Source organism: Protopterus annectens, chromosome 6.part1, assembly GCF_019279795.1.
Source record: "Protopterus annectens isolate FY-2018-M chromosome 6.part1, PAN1.0, whole genome shotgun sequence".
Classification (NCBI taxonomy): domain Eukaryota; kingdom Metazoa; phylum Chordata; order Ceratodontiformes; family Protopteridae; genus Protopterus; species Protopterus annectens.
Window position 1 is genome coordinate 409,367,776 of NC_056738.1, and position 25,150 is coordinate 409,392,925.

The following is a 25,150-nucleotide window of genomic DNA, read 5'->3' on the forward strand; positions in this document are numbered from 1 at the left end:
CTAACTTTACCCCCCTCTCACATCTCTCTAGCAGAAGAATGCAAAGTTCCTGTAATCACGGCTGCATAGGTAAAAAACACACTCTCCAAAGCCAAGAACACAGCATTCATGGGACCTGACAACATCCCAGGCTGCATTCTACATGAACTACAGAACGAACTGGCACCCCACCTAAGTAACATGTTCAATCATAGCCTCACCTCAGGCTTTGTTCCCACTGAATGGCGCACAGCGGCAGTTATCCCACTCCACAAAGGGGGAGCCACAATGGACCCCAGGAGCCTGACGAGCCTGGTCTGCAAGGCCATGGAACGTATCATCATGGAACTTATAAACAAAGACATTGGTAATCTCCAAACTCTGGACCCCACTCAGTCTGGGTTTGTAAAAGGCAGATCATGTCTCCTAAATCTGATAGACTTCTTTGAAACAGTCACGAAAGCCGTAGACGAGGGTAAGGTGGGTCACACAGCCTATCTAGATCTCGCCAAGGTTTTCGACATCATCCCCTACTCTGAAATTATAGATAAACTCACTAAACTAGGTATAAATTCCTATGTCACAAGATGGGTTGCCAACTGTCTCACTGACAGAACCCACATTGTGAAAGTAGCAGACTCCAAATCCAACTTCAGACCAGTGAAAAGTGGAGTACCACAGGGTTCAGTCCAGGGTCCTCTCCTGTTTGGTATCTACTTTTCTGAAGTACAGGCTAATACAAAAGGTCTTTGGCTAATGAAGTTCATAGATGACTGCAAACTAGGAGCCATAATCAAAACTCCTAACGATGTGAACATCCTACAAAAGGTCCTCACTGAGACAGATGCCTGGTGTTAAAGCCATGGCCTCAAGCTCAATGCCAAAAAGTGCATAGTCATCCCCTTTGGTAAAAAACTCTGTACCCATAAACTACCACATAGACGGTAGTCTATTTAACACCGAAAGTATGATAAGAGACCTTGGGACACAGGTGGACAGTAGTCTCTCCTTTGATAGTCACATCGCCACAGTAGTCAGGAAATCCTTCTATGTATCACAAAAGGTTTCACATCCAGGAAAAAAGAGGTCATTGTTCCCCTCTACTCGTCACTCATTAGACCCATTATAGAGTACAATGCCCCTTTTAGTATGTACCTCACAAGGCAGCTACAACTGGAAAGGCCGCAGAAATTCCTCACAAAGAGGATTACCAGCCTCAAAAAGATGTCCTACGCAGACCCTGTCAAAAACTCCAGCTTTACTCCGTTGCATATCACCTACTCATAGGCGATCTCTGCCTAACATACAAAGCCATGTCAAACCCAGAGCTGTTCGACATGCTCCACTTAAAGAAATCCCAGTCCCTCCGAGCTACACGCTCTAGGGACCTAAACCTTGTCACCACAATAAACAGAACATGCTGGAGGGATAGATTCCTATTCCAGAGACTTCCCATACTCTGGAACAAACTACCTATATACATCAAACAAAGCTCTTCATTAGCACTCTTCAAGAAAAATCTTGATGATTGGATGGGAAATAGGAAATTCATCCTGGGGATCACTTCTGTGGCTCTGCTCAACAGGGGCACAGGAAAATAATTTTCTTGGGTGGCGAAAGCCAAGGTACCTTTTTGGCTAGGCTTATATAGGCCCTAAGGTCAATAGCCTAGTGCCTACCTATGAACCTATAAAAATAAGATATGGCATACAGGTATACTCTTTTGTCTAGCGGCTGATGGTGTGCTGTTATTTTCGTCACTGTTATGCTGGGAATATTTGTTTTACATTTGAAGTTTGATGCGAGTTTATTGCTGTGAGGAGAGAGAGGTTTCTGGACTGCTTTGAGGTGAATGAGGCGAGCAGCTAATGTTGTGTCTGTAGATTAGCATCGGAACAGTAGGTATATACTTGTGTGGATTGGGTCCAGGATAGAATGACTGTGGAAGCGTAGGGCTTTTATTGGTAATTGATGTGCCTTGGAGGAATTTTCTCTGTTACTTGTTGTCGCCTCACAGTAAGACGCTGACCGGTTCGACTCTCAGCTAGAGCATCTTCTGCGTGGAGACATGCGTGAATGGGCATACCTTAGTTGAAGGTTGTGCGTTAGGGCTGGCAACTCAGCACGTAAAAATCAACTGTCAATCATTAGCGGACCGGAGTTCCACTGTGGTGACCCCTAACCGGGAAAAGCCGAAAGAGACAACAACAACTTGTTAAAAACCATGGTGATGTGAAGCTTTTCTTAGTTCGCTTCACAAGACCCTGGTTCACATGCTGCAGTAATATATATAGAAATAGTCTCCATTTAGGTTTCCTTGGTAATGGAAACTATGACGTAAATGTTTAACAGCCCTGCAGAGTCTCCAGAATACATCTTGGCATTTGGAAGGCCTCCATGTTTAAGAGGTTGCTGATAATTTCATAACAGCTTTCAGGTACTCGCTTAACACACACTTTCTCTTATCCAAATTGATTTTATCCCCAAACTTGCGCAGCACTTTATATTGCATTATATATTTACTCCATTGCTTAAGTAAATAGGTGCACATAATTAGCACTATATATTATATTTTGATAAACGAACCTGCTTTTAAAGAGCCAGTAACTAGAATAATTATTTTATAACTTATGTTTTTTGATAAACATAGCAACTGCCCAAAAGGTACACAATAATTAATGATCAGTTGTTTAAATGTGTATCAGAATGTTGTAATGACACTTTCAGTTAAACCTCATTTGCAGATATGTCATAAATGTTTTCTTGTGGTAATATTGGCTAGTAAGATTTTTGGTACAGTTGGTTATCTGTAATATGCCCAAATACAGTTATAATTAGATTTATTAGGTATTTTACCTATTCATGTATGTGGATTGAATTGATATGGTGTAAAAAATGCTCTGAGTCTAACGCCAGATGAGGTGCTACTGTTTTTGTCACGAAGTGCTAAGGATGTTACTTTAGACTTGAACTGTGTTGTTGATGGATTGTAAGGAAGAGTGATAGGTTTCTGGTATGGCATGGGGTTGAAGGGTATCACTCAAAGCTATAATTTTTGGTTTCCATGGAAACAGTATGTATTTATGTTTAGTGGATGTAAATTAGAGTGGTTGTAGTAGGGAAGAGCTTTTTTTAGTTGTTGTAGAGTCATGGGGGTGTTAAAACTGTACCGAAGTAAAGCGTTTATATTGATTGTCACACGAGCCGCTAGTACACATTATGCGTATACATTTACAGGGATAGACTCCATTTAGGTTTCCATGGTAATGAAAACCATGATGACAATGTATTGCGACTCTGTGGAGCCTTTGAGATGAATCTAGACTTCTAGATTGCCTATGTGTTTAAGAAGTTGTTGATAAGTTATCTGCCTGCTTACAGACAATTGTTTAACTTACTATTTAGCTTATAGAAAATGTCATGCTATAGATAATATAAGCGTAGTACTATATATTAGTAGAATATACTTCTGCTTCAAAGGATTAAGCAATATAGGTGAACATATTACATTCTATATACAAATCTTCATTAAACAATAATGCTTGAGAAAAGTCAGTAACCAGAACAATCACAACAATTAATGGTCCATGAAAGAACTTGGCAATGGCCAAAACGTACACAATGGTTATGGAATATATTAGCATAATTCTCTCTGTTAAACAATATACAATTGTTACACAAAGAAAACTAGTTTCATTGAATCTACAGTGACTGGATCTAGTAAATGGGGCCTGTTATCTAACATCACCACTGTTTTAATTTACCATAAATACACGTAATATTGAACAGCAAGAGGAAACAAGTTGATTTCTCATACAACGATATGTGCACAACAAGCGGGGTTAACTTTCTTATCTTGATTCTCAGTGTTTGAAACCCATCTTGACCTTGTAAAATATGTAAGCTATTAAGATGGAATTTAATATTTTTATATATGATAATAAACTGGTAATGTTGTTCAAGGGAAACAATAGAATACAGAAATTTAGGAAATATCATAGAATGTAATTATCACATTCTAAATTAACTGTTTTGAGTTACTAGTCTATAGAGATGAAACTGGAGTCAGAGTTGATTTGTATGATAGACAACTATAGGATGGTCATCATTAATAGTGTTCATTAAGCACAGACAGATATCTGTAGACTTAATAACATCATACCTTCACATTAAGAAGAGCCATGTTGGAAAATTTCTTATATAAAAATGTGGGGAAATGAAGGGAATCTCTTGTATTAGAAAGGTATTATTTCTAATTAATGTATATATAATACAACTTTATTGTTTTTAAGCAAGTTAGTAACAAAACAAAATGATCATTTATATGTTAGTAAAGTACACAGTATGACCCCTGACATATTTATACTCTGCTTTCTGGAGCTTTTCTCCCTGGGCCTCAGCTGAAAATGGACATATATCCATTCGGACTTTCCTGGTAAACAAATGTAAAATAAACAAATGTAAAATAAAATAAATATCCAATTGATTATATTAATGACTAAATATTAAATAGAAAGTTTATTTTATCAGTTCATTTTATGTACTAAGTTTTATAAGTATGTTTTCTCATAACTTAGAGCACTATACAAGATAGTTCTTGTTTTCATTAAAATAGTTGACTATCTATGGAGTTACCTCTTTATTGTGTTTTCAAACATGGCATAATTTATCATACTATGATTGATTTACTCATCATCTTCCTTACATGTATATACTAATTGGATCTACAATAGGTAGATAATTCAAACTGCAGCAGAATTATAGATTATTCTGTTGAGAACAGTATAATCTGTTACAAATAAGACAAATTTCTTTATCTATATTACAAATAATCTCCATATGATAGTATAGTTTATGGAGCTCAGATGTTTGGGATTGTCAGAGGTATGTGTGGTAATCTGATGGACCTAGTTTTATCCATCAGATTAGGAATGTTTCACATTCCATGGCTAGACTGGCTCTTAGTTATATTAGTAGCTGTTATTTTAATTTGGTTATTATACAAAAACTTATTTGGTAAGCCTGAGCAATATAACACTTTATTGGTAAATGCACAGAAAATAGAACTATCAAACTTTTTTAAAAGTTTATTTTTTTAACATAAGGATTGCAGTTGTCAGAGAAAACTGTTTAATAGTCACAATAATAATAAGGATATACTTTATAGATATTTCAAGATGGATTTAACTTTATTATCTCTGAATACCAATGGCTTAAAGAATCCTAGTAAGAGATGAAATCTACTGAAATATTTAAAACTGAACAAAGCACAAGTAGTATTTCTTCAGAAAACTCATTTTAAAACAAAGACAGTTATAAATGGGACCCTAAGGATTATATGATACTGGCCCAATCTTCATATAAGACAAAGGGGGTAACAATTCTATGGAAAATGAATGTAATCACCTCACAAATTATTTAGAAACATGAAGATAAAGAAAGCCTTATGGCATTTGTAATAGTCAAATGTGATAATAGAATATGGACTCTAGTAAACTTATACTGGTTCCCTGGAATTGGTACGGGAACAGTTAAAAAATGTAGATTTTATTTCCAATAATTATAAAAGTAACTTGATAATTGGAGGAGACTTTAACTGTATATTTGATGCATCTGAAACTACAATTAAGAGACCGCTGTGTTCATCTGCAGTTTCAAAAGCCTTAAATAAATGGGTAGAATTATTTCATTTAATAGATACTTTCAAATTAAAGGAAGATAAAAGTCTCTGTTGTTTTCCCATCAAGATCATAAATTTGGTACCCAAACTAGAATAGACAAAATATTTGTTGCCCATGACTTGAATTCAAAAACTACCAACTTTTCTATCATCCCATGTCCCTTTTCAGATCATAACTCACTGATTCTAAACATCCAAAGTGGGTATAAACCATTAATCTCTAACACTAGAATCCCAGCATACATAACTAAAATTAAAGAGTTTAAACCCTGGTTGTTATCAGAATTAGTTTTTAGATATTAATTATACTACAGAAATAAACAAAATAACGATTTGGGATTCTTTGAAAGCTTACATATTTGGTAAACCCCTTACTTGATACAAAAATAAAACCAGAGAATGGGATTCTGAATTATTAGGTTTGCAATCCAAATTAGTTTGTCATATTAGGAGGAACTCAAAACTCTTTGGAGAACAAAATGAAAATAGAGGAATTAAAAATATAATGATATTCTAACACATAAAACTAGTTTAGCTTTAGAAAAATTAAAAATTAATTCCTTGGCCACTTCTCCTAAATATTTACATAATTTATCCACAAGAATCAAAATACAATCAAAAGCTAATGGCATCAAAAGCATCCATCATGAAAAAAAAAGGGAAGGATGTCTCTGATATAAGTGACATTCTTAATGATTTCAGCCATCACTATATGGAGCACTTTCAAAAAGAGAATACTCATATTGACCAGGCAAATCTAGATACAATTTATCTGCTATAAAAAAAAATCCAGGTAAATTGAAATTAGATTTACAAACACTCATATCCTATAAAGAAATTGCTGACAGACTAAAAGAGGGCAAAAATAATAAAGTCCCAAGTATAGATGGTATAATTGTGGAAATATATAAGCTTTTTCCTCCAACGATACTCTCTTCCATAATACTCTATTAGAAATTCAATCACAAGCATTAATACCTCCCTCTTGGAAATATTCATTAATTACCCCAATTCTAAAAGAAAACAAAATTCCAAATTTGTGTACCTCATACAGACCTATATCATTATTGAATAATGACTATAATATTTTTATGACTATATTAACCAATAGAATGAACATTCCATTATCCAAAACTATAATTAATGATCAAACAGAATTTATATATCATAGATACACGCATGACAATATTAAAAGGATAATTACCCTTATAGATCATATAAATAAAGAAGATAAAGAAATACTTATAATTACCTTAGCTATAGAGAAAGCCTTTGGTTCCTCAAATTGGGACTATATATTCAAAGTTCTGATACTGTTTGAATTTCCTAATTCCTTTGTACGTCTTTAAAAGAATATGTATACAAACAATTTAGCATATGTCAAGCTAGGTCCTTTTACTTCTGAATTTGTACATATAACAACAGGTATTAAGCAAGGCTGTCCCATGTTACCGATTTTATTTACTTTAACTATTGAAATATTGGCAGATTCAATACGCAATAATTTAAAAATCAGAGTAATAGATGTTTATGATCAATACAACTCTGACGTAATGCTTTTTGCAGATGACATATTATTGACATTATTTAATACTAGAGAGACTTTAGAAGAACTAGATATATTAATACAGAAATTCTACAGGACCTTGGGACTCCATTTTAACAAATCAAAATCAAAATTTTTATTTTTAAAGAAAAAAAAAGAATTACAAGCTAAGGGGAATCACATTATAGGGAAACAAGTACCCACTCTAAAATATTTAGGAATAGAGCTATGTAAAGATAACAAGGATATTGTCTCAAAAAACTATAATAATATCACCAACACAATAAAAACATTTGTAAAAGTGGAATAAAATAATATTAACATTTGAAGATAGACTACAGTTAATAAAAATGGTTTTACTACTTAAGATTCTGTATATAGCATTGGCTATACAGTTGTCCCCAGAAAGGCATACACTTAAACAAATTAACTCATGCCTAATAACATTTTTATGCTATCCCAAAGGAAATAGAATAGCCTTAATAGATCATATTAGACCATGGAACCCGGGAGGAATTAATTTTCCCGACATTGAACTTATAAAAAGGCATCCATATCTAAAACCATTACAGATTGGATAAATCCAAATTACTCTGCAAATTGGAAAGCATTATTAACTTTAATAGTAATAAATGAGTTTGATTTACAGAAAAAATCCAAATATTGGGTAAGTTCAATATACCCTGGAATATACGAAGTATCAGCTTGCAATGTAATATAACAAAGCCCTCAAAGACCCATTTGATTAATTATTACATTGATTCTTTCAGAAAACTCATTAATACAAATATAGATTTAAACATTTGACTTGACATTTTAACACCATTCACTCTCACAAAGAATTACCCACATAAGATATATCGAGAAATAATTAATTCATGGGAACAGGAAGGATTTGTTTGTTGGTTTCACTGTATCAAAGACCTTAAAGTTCTGGATATACAAACAATAATAACAACATGCACAATTCCACAACAAGATTGGCTGATTATACAAAGCATTCTGTCATATTCGCAAGATTTATACAGAATAATTAATAACTCTTCATTTAAAGAAATGCCTAAACTTATGAAATATTTACATGAAATCATATATAAGGATTTTGATAGGGGAAATGGTATTTCGAAATTTTACAAACTATTGATAAAATACAAAACATATCCCAAAATAACATTTTGGAAATATATAACAAAAGGACACTCACTACAGTTAACTGAAGAAATCAAATTAAACATCTTATTATCAATAAAATATACTTCTGTTACACAGTACTGGAAAATATTTTATTGGAAATGCTTACATAGAGCATTTTAACCCCTGATAGAATTACTAAAATGAATCTCTCCTCAAATGAAATATGTTTGAGGTGTCAACAAGTTCACAAAGCAGATTGGAATCATATTTTCTATGATCGTGTTAAAATTAAACCATTCTGGAATGGTATATATAACTTTCTACAAGCTTTATTTAATGATTTGTTTATATTATCTAAAGCTCTTTTATTGTTAAATGTGAACGAATGTTCTCAAATGAACATGACTAATATGTATTTATTATGGGCAATACTTGCAATATAAAGGAAGTATATAACTAAAAGATGGAATGCAAATACTTTACCGACTCTGGAAGACTTCTATAACCTACTGAAGACTACTGAGCTGATGGAAATTAAAATTAAAGAATTAAGGGTTCATCCTAAGCCATTGCTCATCAACCCATGGAAGAAAGTCTTATCATTAATTGACACTATGCAATAACTGACACTATGCAATAATTGAACAGATATTCTTTGATAACCGGTTGATCAACTCTACAAATAATGGTATAGATGTATTTCTGTTATAAATGTCAGACTAATGTAAATAATGTACATAGTTATTTAGATGTTTATACAAATATTATGGATGTCATTCAGTTATATTTTGAAAATAAAAACCTTTTGAGCAAAAAAAAAAAAAAGTCATTTGTCTCTCTTATATAACTCTGATTCTGTGGTAAATACTTACTTAAACATTCTTGCAAGTATGTAGAAACAGGTTCTGTTACCCAGCCTCTCCCTGAGACTATAGGTTTCATGGGTGGCTGGGTCAAAGATTTATGGATCTTTGGTATTCCATAAATTACTGATGTTTTTGGGCAAGGAATAGTGAAAAAGTTAAACAGCTCTATACTTATACTGTTAGTAAGTTGCATGTCTTAAATAAGCAGATTATATTCACTTATACATTTCTTAACATCCATTGCATTTATAGTCTTAAAGGTGTTTGCATCACCCAGAAGAGATTGCATTGTTAACACATAATCTGCTGTATTCATTATAACAGTTGCACCACCCTTATCTGCCTGCTTTATAATTAATTCATTATTATCTTGCAACTGTTTCAGTGCTTTATGCTCAACAGCTGTCAAATTGTACTACTTTTTCTTTGCTTTACTTTCATATAAATCCCTCAATTCCTTTTCACATTTGTCATGAAAATCTGTTACTACAGGAAAACTATTTGGCACAAACATGCTTTTTTTCTTACACACAGACACATTATTAATATTTTTAGCATCTCTAAATGTGAGTTTAAAGATTCAGTATCCTCTCAAAAAATTTTAAATCAGTCAATGCATTCACAGTGTCATCTGAGCAAATAGGAATAAACTTCAGCCCCTTCTGCAATAAGGTTATTTGAGAAGGAGATAGCTCACAGTCAGAAATATTTACAATACCTGCAGTTTTCTTTTTCTTTTAATGTCTTGCTGCCTTCTTCTGAAGAAAGGGGCAGCTGTTCTTCCATTTGCTGGTATTGCTCATCTGTCGCTGTAGCGAATGACTTCCTTGCTGCTTCTGTTGATAGGTCTTTACTTTCTCCGGTATTTCTAACCGGAATGGTGTTTGAGCCTTGGAAAAAAACATCACTGCTTTTTCAGTTGAATTCATACCATTTTTCTGCAGCCCACCATTATACGATGTAGGGGCCACATCCACTGACACCCCTATGTCTTTTGGGGCCTCATTATTCTCCTGATGAATATTCATTGATGCCTTCATTCCCACTAGTTGGTTGGTACTATCAGTCAGTATGGTAAGAGAATTACAGTCCATTTGTTGAGAGACCACTGATTGAACCAATGGCAAAAATTGCTTATTATTTTTCACTGCTTGGCTAGTACTTGGCATATTTTCTATTGTAATAAGATCAAGTTGTTACATTTCCCCCTTTTTTGTTTGTTGTATCACATTTTTACGCTCTTCCTTTGGCCAGGAGAAAATATGCCCTGCTTTTTAGTCATTCATATCTTGCAATAATTTTTGTTTCTTTGTAGATTCTAGCCCATTATCTAGTGCTTGTAGCCTCTCCAGCATTTGTTGGTAGGAATTAAGCATGACATTAAAGCAAGAACTGCTGACAAGTTCATTCTCCATTTTTATAATTTCTTCCATTAACAGAGATTCAGTTGGTGCAAAGAAGTCATACATTAAATACACGTAGTCTGCACTTAGTTTCAAACTTAGCTGTTGCCACTTTTTTAACAGGTCAGGATATGTATTTGCATAACAGGGCATTTTTTGACTATGCAAGCCTTGAGGTGCAATCCCCAGCTCCAGATATGCATTAAAGCGTAACCGCTGCCATTGGAGCCTTTTATAAAAATGCATTTTTCTTTCTAGCAGAGTCAGTTGTTCAGTAAACTTATCTGTTTGCTGGGCAGCAGCTCCCATTACTTTTGGAACATTATATAGTGCATTTAAAAGTGGGTTACCTTCTCTATTTAAAAGCCCTTGCAAAGAGCAGGTTCTAGGCACTTGTTCTGATTTTCTTGATGCTGTTTCGTGCTGCTGGCCGTGCTTCTATGTGATTAAAGTATTACCACACCCACAACACTGCCAAAATTCAGAAACTTAAGACCAAAGACTGATGTAGTGATAAACCAGAAGTTTGAAAATAAAAGCTGAATAACAGAAAAATTCCAAATTGAGGGGCTGCACAGTGAAGATCTTCTGGAAGTATGACACTTCAAAGATTGACCTATTAAAGGGATATTTATCTAAAATATATCATAGGATCATAGAAAGTTACTAGGCTATTGGCCCTGAAGCCCTTACAAGCCTAGCCAAGAATTTACCTCATGTTCTGACAAGTCAGCACCCAATGTCCCTGTCCGGCAGGGACACAGGTGGAATCCCAGGGGTGTAGTTTCTGTTCCCCATCCAGTTATCCAGGTTGCACTTAAAAAGGGTTAATGAGGTACTCTGCATGACATGGAGCGGGAGTCTATTCCACAGAAGTGGGAGTCTGTGGGACACAAATATGTCCCGCCAACAAGTCCTATTGATGTCACAGACCAGGTTGAGGTCATGCGTGTGGGTTACTTGAGTGGTGCTTGACTTGCAGATATGCAGCAGTCCGATCATAGGATCATAGAAGGTTACTAGGCTAATGGCCCTGGGGCCCTTACAAGCCTAGCCAACAGTTTATCCCCAAAACAAAACCTCAGTCAGCACCTGTCGCCCTTGACAATGAAGGATAGAGATGGAACCCCTTGGACAAATTTGTGTTTTCCTATCCTCTCATTAAGGTTGCTCTTGAAGAAGGTCAGCGAGGTACTCTGTTTGACGTATATGGGAATTCTATTTCAGAGACTGGGCAGCCTCTGGGAGACAAACATGTCTCTACAACAGGTTTTTTTGATGTTGCATATTAGATTCAGGCCTTTCAGGTGGGTAGTGTGCAAGGAGTTAGACTTACGAATACGGAGATTGCCTTGTAGGTGAGACACAGATCACCTCTATCACCTCTGAGCAATCTGTACAATACCGAGTAGAGTGACAGGGATTTCAGCCTGTTCACATAGGACAGGTTTTGGAGGCCATGGATTCTCTTTGTGAGGTATTTTGTGTCCTTTCCAGTTGGTGCAGATGTTAGGAGGGGTACATACCAAACTGGGCATTATACTCAATTATTGGTCTAATGAGGGAGGAGTATAGAGAGGTAATAACTTCCTTTTTTCTGGATGCAATCCCTTTACTTGTGAGATGTACCAAGTAAAAAGCTTTTCAGACCACTGCCGCTATATGATGGTCAGATGTGAGACTGTGATCAACCTGAGTACCCAGGTCTCTCACCACAGGTTGTGTGGTTACGGGGGTTGCTGTTGATGTGGTAATCAGTAGAGGCTGTATTTTTGCTGAATGGTATGAAGATACTTTTTCTGCATTTAGCTTGAGGCCATGACTTTGGCACTTGTCATTAGTTTCTGTGAGACCTTCTTGCAGTATGTTAACATCATTTGGGGAGTCAATGACACACCCAGCTTACAGTCATCTGCAGACTTTGTCAACCACTTGCCTTTTGTCTTTTTCTGGACCTCTGTGAAGTAGATGCCAAGCAGTAGGGGTCCCAGGACAGATCCCTGGGGAACTCCACTAGTGACATGTCTGCTATCAGAGATGGAGGTGCCTATTTTGATCTTGAGGGTCCTGTCGGTGAGCCAGTTGGCCACCCACCTGATAAGATAGGGAGTTATGCCAAGTTGTGTTAGCTTCTCGATGATGCCCTAGTGGGAGATTGTGTTAAAGGCCTTGGCCAAGTCTAGATAAGCTGTATGTACTGACATTCCCTCATCCAGGTCTTTGGTGACCGTCTGAAAGAAGTCATCCAGGTTCAACAGGCAAGATTTGCCCTTGGCGAATCCAAACTGGGTGGAGTCCAAGTGCTTGGAGATTGCCTGTGTCCTTGTTTATGAGATCCATAATAATATGTAAAATAGTTAAAAGTATGAAAATATATTATAAAGAAAATTATTGGAATTATTTTAGATTAATAAATACTTTCCAAGTGAGGAAGACAAAATGTTAATGTTATCTTCAAAACAAACTATTCTTTCATTACAATGGACATTATTCTCCTGGAAATTTATATATAGAAATTTCATCACACCACATAAAGTTGAACTAATGTATAATAAAGAACTTTGATGTTGGAGACGTAAATCAAACGTAAAAGCTGATTGGCAATATATGTTTTATAATTGTACACTGCTCAAGCCATTTTGCCAAAATATGATTTTTATTTGTTTGTTTATTTATTTATTTTTTTTTACAAACTGTCTTTAATGATACATTTATTTTAACTAAATCTTTGGTTTTATTTAATATACCAATCCCTGTATTTGTTCCCAGAATAAAAATCCTATTCTTTGAAGCATATTGGCTAGGGCAATAAAAGGTTATTACTATAAACTGGAAGAATGAGACTACTACTTTAAAAGAATTTAAGAACATAACGAACAATGTATGTCAACTTCAATTGTCTACAGTCACTTCATATTACAGTACTTTGCTGAAATTTAAGGCTCTGTTAAAAAAAAATAAATGATTCAATTTAAATAAGTAATGCTGGAAATTGAAACTAAATATTTATTGTTTAATATCCATGTTTGTAAATAGTTGAGTTTGTTAGTATGAAATTTTATTATCACAATTATTCATTGTTTTAAAGTTTTTATGTTGTATATTGTTATTTGGATTTACATTTTTAACAAAAAAAAAAACAATTTGACCTGTTCACCACAGAAAATAATGCGGTTCACCACCAATTCTGATTGTGCCATTAGGGAAAAAAAGGAGTGAACAATGGATTCTTTGCTTTCTTTCCTCATTGGATGGGGAAGACTCCTGTATGCCATTCCATCATTTCCTCTGATTCTACATCCACTACCATTATTCAGATAAGGAAATCCAAAATGTATCACTCTTCGCTAACCAGGAAGTGTGTGGTTTCATGTTCTATGTCCCTGCCAGTGCAGGATTCTAACTTGGCACAAACCAGAAAAAATCCTCTTTGCAGTGGTAAGACAGTTCCATCTTTGGCCTAGTTCTCCTCACTGATACCCTGATTTTTCTGTAGGTCTCCAATGTTATTTAGACTGTCAGAAACCTTCCATTTTCTAGACTCTGGGGAAGTGTCTTTCAATGAAGACAACTGAGTATCTTGCCATGCCTCCTGTGATAGCTTTATAGGCAATTTCTGTCTGTCTTAGACACCTGCTTAACTTGGGCATAGGGTATTACATGGTCAAGGCATGTGATGTTTTTCATGTAAGTCACTGCAGTAGTCATAACCTCTGGGATTTCTATTGCAGGTGGCATCCTACCTCCAGCCAGAGTTTTAGAGCCCACCCCATTCCCCCATGCTGACCTTTTGTTTCCCCTGCTTCTGGACATATCCGTATCTATATATAAAGGCAGATGTGTGGTTGGTCATCTTCAGTACTTTCTTGCCATGAGATACAATCAGTCAGATGTTTGTGTAGTCCATTGGATCAGAGCACAAGTATTGAGACAATTATCCTTAGGGATTGTGTTTATTACCACTTTTCTGTAAGAGCTTTTGTTGTTGTTTTTGTTGTAGAATTTCTTAATTTGAAGTTGGTCTTTCTTATATCAGCTCAGGACCAAACAATTCCCGATCAGAAGCCTGGGGATGAAGGCCAAGCAGTACCAAGTGTGCTTGCAAAAGACAAATTAATTCAAAGATGGGCATGACAGAAGTATATATTGTAAAGGTCATAACCACTATGTCAGTGCTTGTGGCATCTCTAAGGACTTGAAGCTGAAAGCAATAAAAGCCAGAAGGAATTCAGTCATAACATATTTAAAGAGTAAACTAGAGGAACTTATCCATAGATCCTCAGTAACATCTGATAGCAGGGGTTGTCCCAACAGCTCCATGAGACAGTTACATTCCAGGACTGAGAAGTGGGAGGATGTTCTAGGTCTTACTCAAACAGTGGATGGCAATAGCATGATGGTACTGATATATAGTACCCCCCCCCCCAGTCTGACAGCTTAGTAGTAGCTAAATTTGATACCCTGCTGGAGGCTGTTTTGCTGGACAACTCAGGCACATCGCTGTGGACTGACCAAAAGCCAAACTTTTGAATGGCAGCTATTCCACACCTTTTGTAGAGGAAATGCCTTCTGATCAAGCGGGGTTAAGACGGCTTACCTCTATTAATAATTGGACAATTATGGCTGCTTTTCAGAATGGAATGACTCTTATACTTGGCCCAAACTCCAGACTTTGGGCAAACATTCAAGGACAAGAATCTAGGAGGTTGCACCCGTACCATACACCTGCCTCCCCCTACTCAGACACTGGACTGCTTCTCCTGGGCCCAGAGTTTCTCAACCATTCTACAGGACTTGGCACGGGAACCATACCAGGCCTTTGATGTTGAGTGAATGTCCTTACAAACATAGCATGAATTTCTCACCTGTCCTGGTCACAGATACCTTGGACAATGGTATCACCTAGAAGGAGCATAGTAACAACCTGGATTGCAGGTTGCAAATGTCTCTCTCACTCTCACACACACACACACACACACACACACACACACACACACACACACACACACACACACACACACACACACACACACACCCCAGGCTACAATACCAAATGTGAAAATACATTAACCCCAGACTCTCCCCTCCTGACAAACTCAACTTTGAAGATATGTTTGTCTTTATGAAGGATCACTTTCAATGGCAGGTCGCTGAGGGTTCTGATACTCAAAAGAAGGCTTTAGAGTTACAGGGCAGTAACCACCCCAAAAGCCTGTAGCAGTTCCCCCTTATGCAAGGAGCATTCTGAACTCCCAGCACCAAAAATGCTGAACCGATTTTATATTGTTCAAGGGCACACCCTGATAATTTCTGTCTCTATCTCCATCTGTCTTGAACTCCCGCCTAAAGAAGTACACTACCCAATTATAAGAAGAGTAGACCTCTGGATAGGTAGAGTAAGAAGACCTAACAATGCTATTTTAGCATTTAGACCACATTCTAAAGCAGATACTGGAACATGATACGAAAAAGGAAGGCTCTGTAGCACTCTTAGTGCATCTCATTCATACAGCCATTCAGTTAGGGAAGCATGACAATGAATATGTTTTAATGGTGTTAATGCAACAGCTAGGGCAGCCACCACTGGGACAGTTCTAAGAAGACATGCATTGCTTCAAACACAACTCTTACCTGAGAACATAAGGACATTGCCAATATCCTGGCAGATCGAGTCAGTGCCATCTTCACCCCCTATAGGGCCCATCTCAATACAGAAAGATTGCCAAATTCCAGTAATCACGGCCATGCAGGTAAAAAACGCACTCTCCAAAGCTAAGAATACAGCATCCATGGGACCAGACAACATCCCGGGCTGTGTACTACATGAACTACAAAATGAACTGGCACCACACCTAAGTGTCATGTTTAATCATAGCCTCACCTCAGGCTTTGTGCCCACTGAGTGGTGCACAGCTACAGTTATCCCACTCCACAAGGGGAGATCCACCTAGGATCCTGGGAACTACCATCCCATCAGTCTGATGAGCCTGATCTGCAAGGCCATGGAACGTATTATCATGGAACCTATAAACAAAGACATTGGCAACCTTCAAACACTGGACCCCACCCAGTTTGTGTTCATGAAGGGCCGATCGTGTCTCATGAACCTGATTGACTTCTACGAATCAGTCTCCAGAGCCATGGATGAGGGTAAGGTAGTCTACACAGCCTATCTGGACCTCGCCAAGGCCTTCGACACCATCCCCCACTCTGGAAACATAGATAAACCTACTAAGCTGGGAATAAATCCTTACATCACTCGATGGGTTGCCAACTGGCTTACTGATAGAACCCACACGGTAAACGTAGCCGACTCCAAATCCAGCTCCAGACAAGTGACAAGTGGAGTACCTCAGGGTTCAGTCCTGGGACCGTTCTTGTTTGGCTTGTACTTCTTTGAAGTACAGGCAAACACTCCCAAATGATGTGGATATTCTACAAAAGGGCCTTACAGAAACAGATGCTTGGTGCCAGAGCCATGGGCACAAGCTGAATGCCAAGAAGTGTATAGTTATCCCCTTTGGGAAAAAACATGTACCCATGAATTACCAAGTAGGTGGCAGTACACTAAACACCGAAAGTGTGATAAGAGACTTAGGGACACAGGTGTGGTCTCATAACCACATCACCACAACAGTCAGGAAATCCTTCTATGTGGCACCCCTCATCACTAAGGGCTTTTCATCCAGAAAAAAGGAGGTCATTGTCCCACTGTACTCATCCCTCATTAGACCCATCAGCCTCACAAGACATCTGCAACAACTGGAAAGGCCACAGAAACACCTCACTGAAAGAATCATAGGCCTAAAGCAGATGCCCTGTGCTGACCAACTAAAAAAACTCCAGCTATACTCTGTTGCATATCATCTACCCAGAGCTGGTGGACATGCTACACTTAAAGAAATCCCAATCCATTAGAGCCACATGCTCCAGGGACCTAAACATTGTCATAACAATGAACAAAACATGCTGGAGGGATAGGTTCCTGACCCAGAGACTCTCCATACTCTGGGATAGACTGCTCATACATGTCAAGCAGAGCACCTCCTTGGTCCTCTTCAAAAGGAACCTTGACAACTGGATGGGAGATAGGAAATTTACCCCGGGATCACATCAGTTGCCCTGGTAGACAGGGGTCCAGGGAAATAAATATTGTGGGAAGAAATAGCCAGGGAATTGTTATGGCTAGGCTTGTATAGGCCCTAGGGCCGATAGCCTAGTACCAACCTATGAACATCAAAGACAGATAAGCTCCTGATTCAAATTTTGATAGGTCAAGCTCAGAAAGTTTTCAAGAACCTGCAAGAGAAGGGAAAGATGATGGAAACAAATGCTCTACCTTCTTCTTTTAAGAGTAGTAGAAATTGCCATAGCAAACAGGGCCCCCATTATAGAAAGCCAGTAATGATCAAGCAGCCCAAGAAGGAGCAGGTTGTTTTAGAAAAATGGCAAGATGACAAGGCAAGGAGCAAAGCTTGCTTTCACAAAAATACAGCTGTGACTGTAACAACTTAACTTCCCATCCCACCCCAGTCCCAGCACACTGTGCTAAACCTGGAAGGGAGACTAACAGCTTACTTGGATAAGTGAAGAACATTTGTAACAGAGAGATGGTAGTCAAGGATCACTGTAAGGGGGTACCATTTAGAGTTGAACAGTCAAAACCTCTGGACAAAAAGATACCAAAGTTTCCCAGCACCTCATTGCACCCATTCTGTATCTGTCAAAACAGAGAATCGTAGAAGTGGTCCCCAAGGGTAGGAAGGGTAATGGTTTTACTCAAGGCTATTTATGGTTCCAGAAAAGAAAAAGACAGCTCATAGAGGCTTGTTTTGGATTTGTACAAATGAAGTAAGGTTCTCTCATAGTTAAGTACTAGGCTAGCTGCCCTTAAGGGTCATTTTTCTTTTTTAGGCTGGACTCCAGAAGGAATTTGCTTACACTTGTAAAACAGATGACTGTTGGTAGACTCATGGAACACATTATTTCCAGAAGCATATTTGCACCACTGTGTAATATACTTAACATTTGTGACATCACTGCAGTCCAAGCTGTGGTAATACATATGCCTCCTGAGTTGTGTGTCCTCGACTTCTGTCAGGATACTAGGACTGCTGCTTCGTCTACATTTCCTACAATGCACTGCAGTACACCTCATCTGGTTCCAAACTATTAGTCTGCATTCGAAAGTAACTTCTGTATAGAACTGCATGTACAGCCTACCTCTTATAATGGAATTATAGCTAAAGTAAGGAAATGAAAACTAAATGCTGATAGTTGATAGTTATAAAATAATATGCTGATAGTTCCTAGTTATGAAATAATATACATATGTGTCTGTTTTGTTTATTTTCACAGGTTTTACTCACATTCTGCCCTACTTCTATGTGATTTACTTCACTGTCCTACTGATACACCGAGAAGCACGGGATGAGCACCAGTGTCGGAAGAAGTATGGCCTGGCCTGGGAGGAATACTGTAAACGAGTCCCTTACAGAATCTTTCCTTACATGTACTAAGTAAGCTTACGCCTTACCTCCGTCATTGTGGAAGACACATGCCAGAGAAGTACCCGTTTACCACTACAGATTGCAAAGATAAACCAGTCTATGTGATGTTTAAGAGATCTTTTATATGCAGAAGTTTTGTATTGGATTAAGAAAAGCACTTTTTTAAAAGTATGGACCCTCATGAAGTTATACTAATTAACCTGTGCTCTTCGGTAGCCAAAGAGCTGAGGGATTTTATTATTGTTATTATTCTGACTAATTTGTATGGCATAAGGGTAAGAAGGTTCTTTCCTACCATAACCTGTTTATTATTTTCCAGACATTAAGCTGAAATGTGAAGTCAAGTCTCTCCTGAATTCACCATCAATATCAGCTAAACACAATATTCTCCAAATACTGTGAATTATTTGTAAAAATAGGTTTAGATTTAGTTAGACGTTCCACTTTTTTGTCATCCAAAAGCATTTCCTTAAATGCTAACACATACATGGTTGGAATTTATTGTGTAAAAATATGAAGGGCCAAAGATAGACCACCTAAGATACTGATCTGAAGTTGTTGTCTTCATTTGCTCTTCAACCTGTGGGTACAAGGATCTGGCATGGATCTGACTCAACTGCATTTCCAGCATCTGATCCGAGCTCCAAGCTCCTCCCTGCCCACAATGCCTCTGTCTCTCTCCACCCTTTAGATCTCATTTGCCGCTCTAGCATTAGCATCGTGATCTGCTGTTCTGAGCTTCTTTTTGGGTAAGTGACTGAGGGATTTTTTGTGATTCTCTACTTTCTTCTTACTTAAATTTCTATTTCTATCTTTTCTACCTTCCCTACCCTTGTGCTGTTTGCGTCGGTACAAAAAAAAAAAAAAAACTTTTTCTGTCTTTTATCTGGAGCGTGTGTGTTCTGGTTGGGCCTTTCTGCAGGGATTATGCCTGAGAACCCTAAACTAGGTTTTCATAAGTGCACAGAATGTGGCCATAAGCTATGCCCAGCTGATGGCCACATTCTATGTGTGGTATGCTTAGGGGTTTCCCATGTAGAGTCCTCCTGTTCCTTCTGTGTGGGCTTCAGTCCTCCTGCATTGATGGATAGGAGAAAGAAGCTAATCTTAAAAGGCCTTCTTCCCCCTGCTACCACTGGGGTCCAGGCCTCCTCAACCCTGACTTCTGCTACTTCTGTCTCCGCCCTCAGTCTCTGAGACTCAACCTCCTGCCAAGAGGCCCGGGGACAAACATAAACACAGGGACAAGCTGAGGTAGCGGTCCCCTGATCGCTCATCCTCTGCTGGTCCACGGGCCAAGTACTGCTCAGCCCGCAGCCAGAGTCTCCCTGGCTCTGTTCCCCTCGCTTCTCTCCAGAGCTGGAGGAGCTTCTTATCTGTTCACCGGCCCCAGCTTCACCTCACCGACTGTCCAGGCCGGTATCGGTGACCTCTTCATCCTGATCCACCCACAGCCTTTCCGAAGTGGAGGTGGACAGGATGATGTGGAAATTTATCTACACTCAGATACAGATGGGAGTTTTGCCTGCCCTCTCTCCCTCTGGAACGGAGGGCAGGCAGTCCACATTCCTACCAATTACTCCTTCTCCGATCTGACCCCTGGTTTTGGAGCCTTCGGATCTGAGGACTGTCGGCGTTGAGGGGTTGGCGCCGATGCTACTTTGTTACTCGACACCAGCCATTACCTTGAGTAGGTCGGATCTGATGAGTTTGGATCTGTCCAGCTCTTGGAGACATAGTCTCAGCACTGGATCCGAGGGGATGGTGTTGGCTCTGAGTTTTTCGGAGAGAGCCTTCCAATCAGAGTCTGGGCACCTTGGAGGTTCGGCTCTGACTCCCCCATTGATCCAGAGGGTGGCAGATCTGTCTCTAGTCCCTTCTCAGATGGTTCGCTTTCCTTCTGCCTTCTACATGATGGAGAGAGCTCGCTCGATACCTTTGAGACCCTTGACAATCTTGTCTTCGGAGTCCACCCTGGCTCCCTCTAATTTTGGTATGGATTCTGCCATCCTGCTACCTCAGGGACAGCCTGCCACCTTTTCATCACAGGGAGCTCCTACACACAAGCATCCAGATGTTTTTGAGTCCTCCCCTGAAGAGGTGCATCAAAAACATATGTGCAAAAGGAGCCACATTGACTCCCCACCAGAGTCCCTTACTGAGGACACCAATTTGTAGGGTCCCCCCCATTACCCCCCCGAGGATGTCTCCTTCAGAAATATCATGGAGATCCTTCATCAGCGAGGGGGGTGGTCTGCCCAGTAACTCAACTCGGACAAATTGGTGTTACTGGAGGTCTTTGGCATAGGACCCTCTACATCCTGGGTGCCCCCTCCCATGGATCCACTGGTGGATCTAATTACATCTCAGGCATGGAAGGAAATGGACATGGTGAAGCCAATACCCATACACCCTGACAAGGTATTGAGTGCTCCCTCAGATAGGACTCACTGGACCAAAGAATCCCCTATAGATGCCATGGTAGTGGCAGTGGCCACTAAGAAGGAGCTCGCGCAGGAGAGCTCCACTGTCTATCCGCCAGACTGAGAGCCCAGGATGATGGATTACTTTAGGAAGTGGGTGTATGATTCAGCCACGTTTTCAGTATGTGTGCTGAATTATATGGCACATGCAATTAGACTCCGAGACCTTGTTAAGGAGATCACTGAATCTACTCCAGGGTCCGTGACGGTGGAAGACCAGAAGGTTTTCACTTCGCATGGCCACCCTCATATCAATTGCTAACACCTCTATGCAGCTTCTCTCTCATGCCACTGAGGGTGCCGCTAGAGCTGCTGGGACAGGCGTTGCCATCAGGTGTCATGCCTGGATCCAACTCTGTGCATTCTCAGAACCCTTTAAGGCGTCTTTTACTAACGCCCCGTACGACAGTTCCACCCTCTTTGGAAAGTCGGTATGTGACAAACTTGTCCAGAGCGAGAAGGATGGGAAGACTCTGTCTGCCATCGGGATCCACTTCTCCACCCCCCCCAACAAACCTTTTCAAGGAATCTGCGGGGGGGGGGGGCGCAAAGAAGATGTTGTTCCAAAAGTCTCAGAGCTGCTCCCAGGATGCTCAGGACTCACTTTCCCCTAGAGGCAGAGGGGAATTCGATGAAACCCCCCCCCCCCCAAAGCAGAGGGTGTCTGAGGAATGAGGGGTCTTGAGAGCCTTTCTCAGACAGGCCTGCACAGCAGCCATGAAGAAATGCCTGGCTACTCAGCTCTGGAGGCAGTCGGGGGATGCCTCTCACTACACCTAACAGCCTGGGAGTCAATCACAGATGATCATTTGGTGTTCTGTCCCTTTCACTCAATCACTTCTTCTGCCCAAACACCCCCTGGACATTCCTCCCATGCATAGGGAGGAAGCAGCACCAGAAATTACAAAGTTGCTAGACAAAATGAGTCATCCAACCTGTCCCCCCAGACCAGACCAGATTAGGCATTTATTCCAGATTCTTTTTGATGCCAAAGAAGACGGAGGAATTAAGATCCATTCTGGATCTCTCCATCTTAAATCTGGCAGTTGCCAAGACAAAGTTCCTGATGGTCACTTTTAAATCTATTCTGCCCTTTCTGCAAGAGAGCGATTGGATGTGCTCGGTCGACCTTCAGGATGCGTACTATCACATCAAAATGGACAGGCGCTCCTGGAGATTTCTCCACTTCCGGCTGGGGGCCAGTCATTACCAGTTCAGAGCACTCCCCTTTGGTCTCACCACAGCCCCCAGGGTGTTTACCAAAGTGATGGCAGTGGTAGCGGCTCACCTGAGACTACAGAGATTCGAGGTCTTCCCCTACCTGGACGATTGGCTGCTCACTGCCCCTTTCAGACATCAGCTCTGCCAAGTGAGGGATTCTCTACTTCCCTTAGCCCACCAGTTGGGCATAACCATCAATTTCAAAGATTCCTTACTGGCTCCATTACAAGTGCTTTTCATTGGAGCTCGGTTGGACACAATTCAAACCAAGGTCTTTCTAACCTCAGAGAGAATCCAGTCTCTGAAACTACATGTCGTGTGTATTCTTCAAGCTCAGTCACTGACGGTGGAATTGGTATTATGGGCGTTAGTGTCCATGGCAGCCACAATCACTCTCTTACCCCCATGTTTAACCGAGCCATGGGTATTTCAATGGACCATTGCAGTTCAGTGGTCCATGCTAGATTTTCCTTTGTCTTACCCTATTTGGGTATCTCAGGTGTGCAGGGACTCTCTGCTGTGGTGGATTTGTTTCTTGGATCTTCTTGGGGGGGCGCCCTTTTCTTCTGCCTCCCACTTTGGCCACGGTGACCACAGATGCCTCCCTACTAGGGGGGGCACCATTTGGGAAGGACAGTCCAAGGTATGTGGTCCCCCTATGAGACAATTGCATATCAACGTCCTGGAGCTGAGGGTGGTGCTCCTAGCATTGCAAGCTCTCCATGCCCATCTTCCTCTAGGGATGATTGCTATTCAGACAGACATTATGTTAGTAGTTTGGTACATCAGCAAGCAAGGGGGAACCAGGTCTTATCCCCTGTGTCACGAAGCCATGAGAGTGTGGAACTGGGCGATCTGCACCGGCCATTTTCTGGTGACAGTGCACATTCTAGGGAGGTCCAGCATTCTAGCCGACAGGCTCAGCAGGTCTGTCCTGATGCCTTAAGAGTGGTCTGTGAATCTTTCAGTAGCAAAACAGATCTTTCACAAGTGGAGTCAGCCTTGCTGCGATCCCTTCGCTTCTCCTTCCAATGCGAAGTGTAGCAAGTTTTTCGCTCTGAACCCCCCTCAGGGGGAAGCCCCCAGAGATGCCCTGGTTCATGCTTGGTCCTTCGGTCTTCTGTATGCTTATCCTTCTCTACCCCTAATACCAAAATTTCTTCAGAAATCTCGCAGGCTGGGAAGGTCTGTCATCCTCATTGCCCCATTCCGTCCTTGCCAAGTATGGTTCCCTTCTCTGTGGTCTCATGTTGTGTGTCTGCCCTGGATGTTAAATCTGATTCTGGATCTCATCTCTCATCCCTCAGGGATTTCCCATCCAGACCTGGTCAGTCTGAAGCTCACTGCTTGGCTGCTCCAATTCCCATGATAGTCAGGACTCCTGAGTTATCTTCACCAGTCAAAAGGATTTTGGTTGCTGCTCATAAATTTTCTACCAGGAAGGCTTATTCCAGTAAGTGAAAGCGTTTTTCTATTTGGGCTTCTCAGCATGACCTAGACCCCTTCACTGCTCCAGTTCTGACGGTTTTAGAATTTTTAGCAAGTATTTTTCAGCAAGGTGCAAGTTCAACAGTCAAGGTACAACTGGCAGCTATATCTAGCTTTCATGTAGGTGACAATATGGCTTCTCTGGCTTCTTCTAAGCTTTGTAAAGCCTTTTTGAAAGGCACCTTTTTATTTCGGCCACTGGTTAAGGACCCAACACCTTCTTGGGATCTCATGCTAGTTCTGCAAGCTTTGGTCTCGCCCCCCCCCCCGTCCCCCTTGAGCCTGGAGCCTCAATGGACTTACAATTTCTCTCCTGGAAGATGGCTTTCTTGGTCGCTATTACGTCTGCCAAAAGGGTTTTGGATCTTCAAGCATTGTCGGTCAAGCCTCCTTATTTGGTATTTCATAAGAACAGGGTGTCCTTGAGTACTATTCCATCCTTTCTTCCTAAAGTAGCTTTGGAAGCCAATATTAATCAAGTGATTTATCTCCCAGTTTTCTTTCCAAATGTTCAAAATAAGGGAGTTTACAAACTGCACTTGTTGGATGTGCACAGACAGTTAACATTTTTACCTTCATAGGAGTAAGTCCTTTTGTAAGTCTGACCAACTTTTTATTTCCTATTCTAAGGCTTTTTTAGGGAAATCAGTGTCAAAGGTCACCATTGCCCATTGGATTTCCCAGTGTATTACTGTGGCGTATTCGGCTAGAGGTTTATGCCCACCAGGTCATGTAAAGGTGCATTCCACTAGATCTATGGCTACTTCAGCTGCCTTTTGGTCCAGAGTGTCTTTAGAAGACATTTGCTCTGCAGCTACTTGAGCTTCTTCACACACTTTC

General features: G+C 39.9%; 1 protein-coding gene across 2 annotated transcripts in view; it reads left to right on the plus strand.

The window, feature by feature from the left end:
- Positions 1–22,781, plus strand: part of TM7SF2 (transmembrane 7 superfamily member 2) — a 435,806-nt gene extending 413,025 nt beyond the window's left edge. For both annotated transcript variants that reach the window (XM_044075830.1, XM_044075831.1), the window contains one exon: positions 18,967–22,781. In XM_044075830.1, the coding sequence (XP_043931765.1) occupies positions 18,967–19,127 (161 nt within the window). In that variant the 3' untranslated portion in view covers positions 19,128–22,781. The remainder of the gene's footprint in view (positions 1–18,966) is intronic.
- Positions 22,782–25,150: the final 2,369 nt, after the last annotated feature.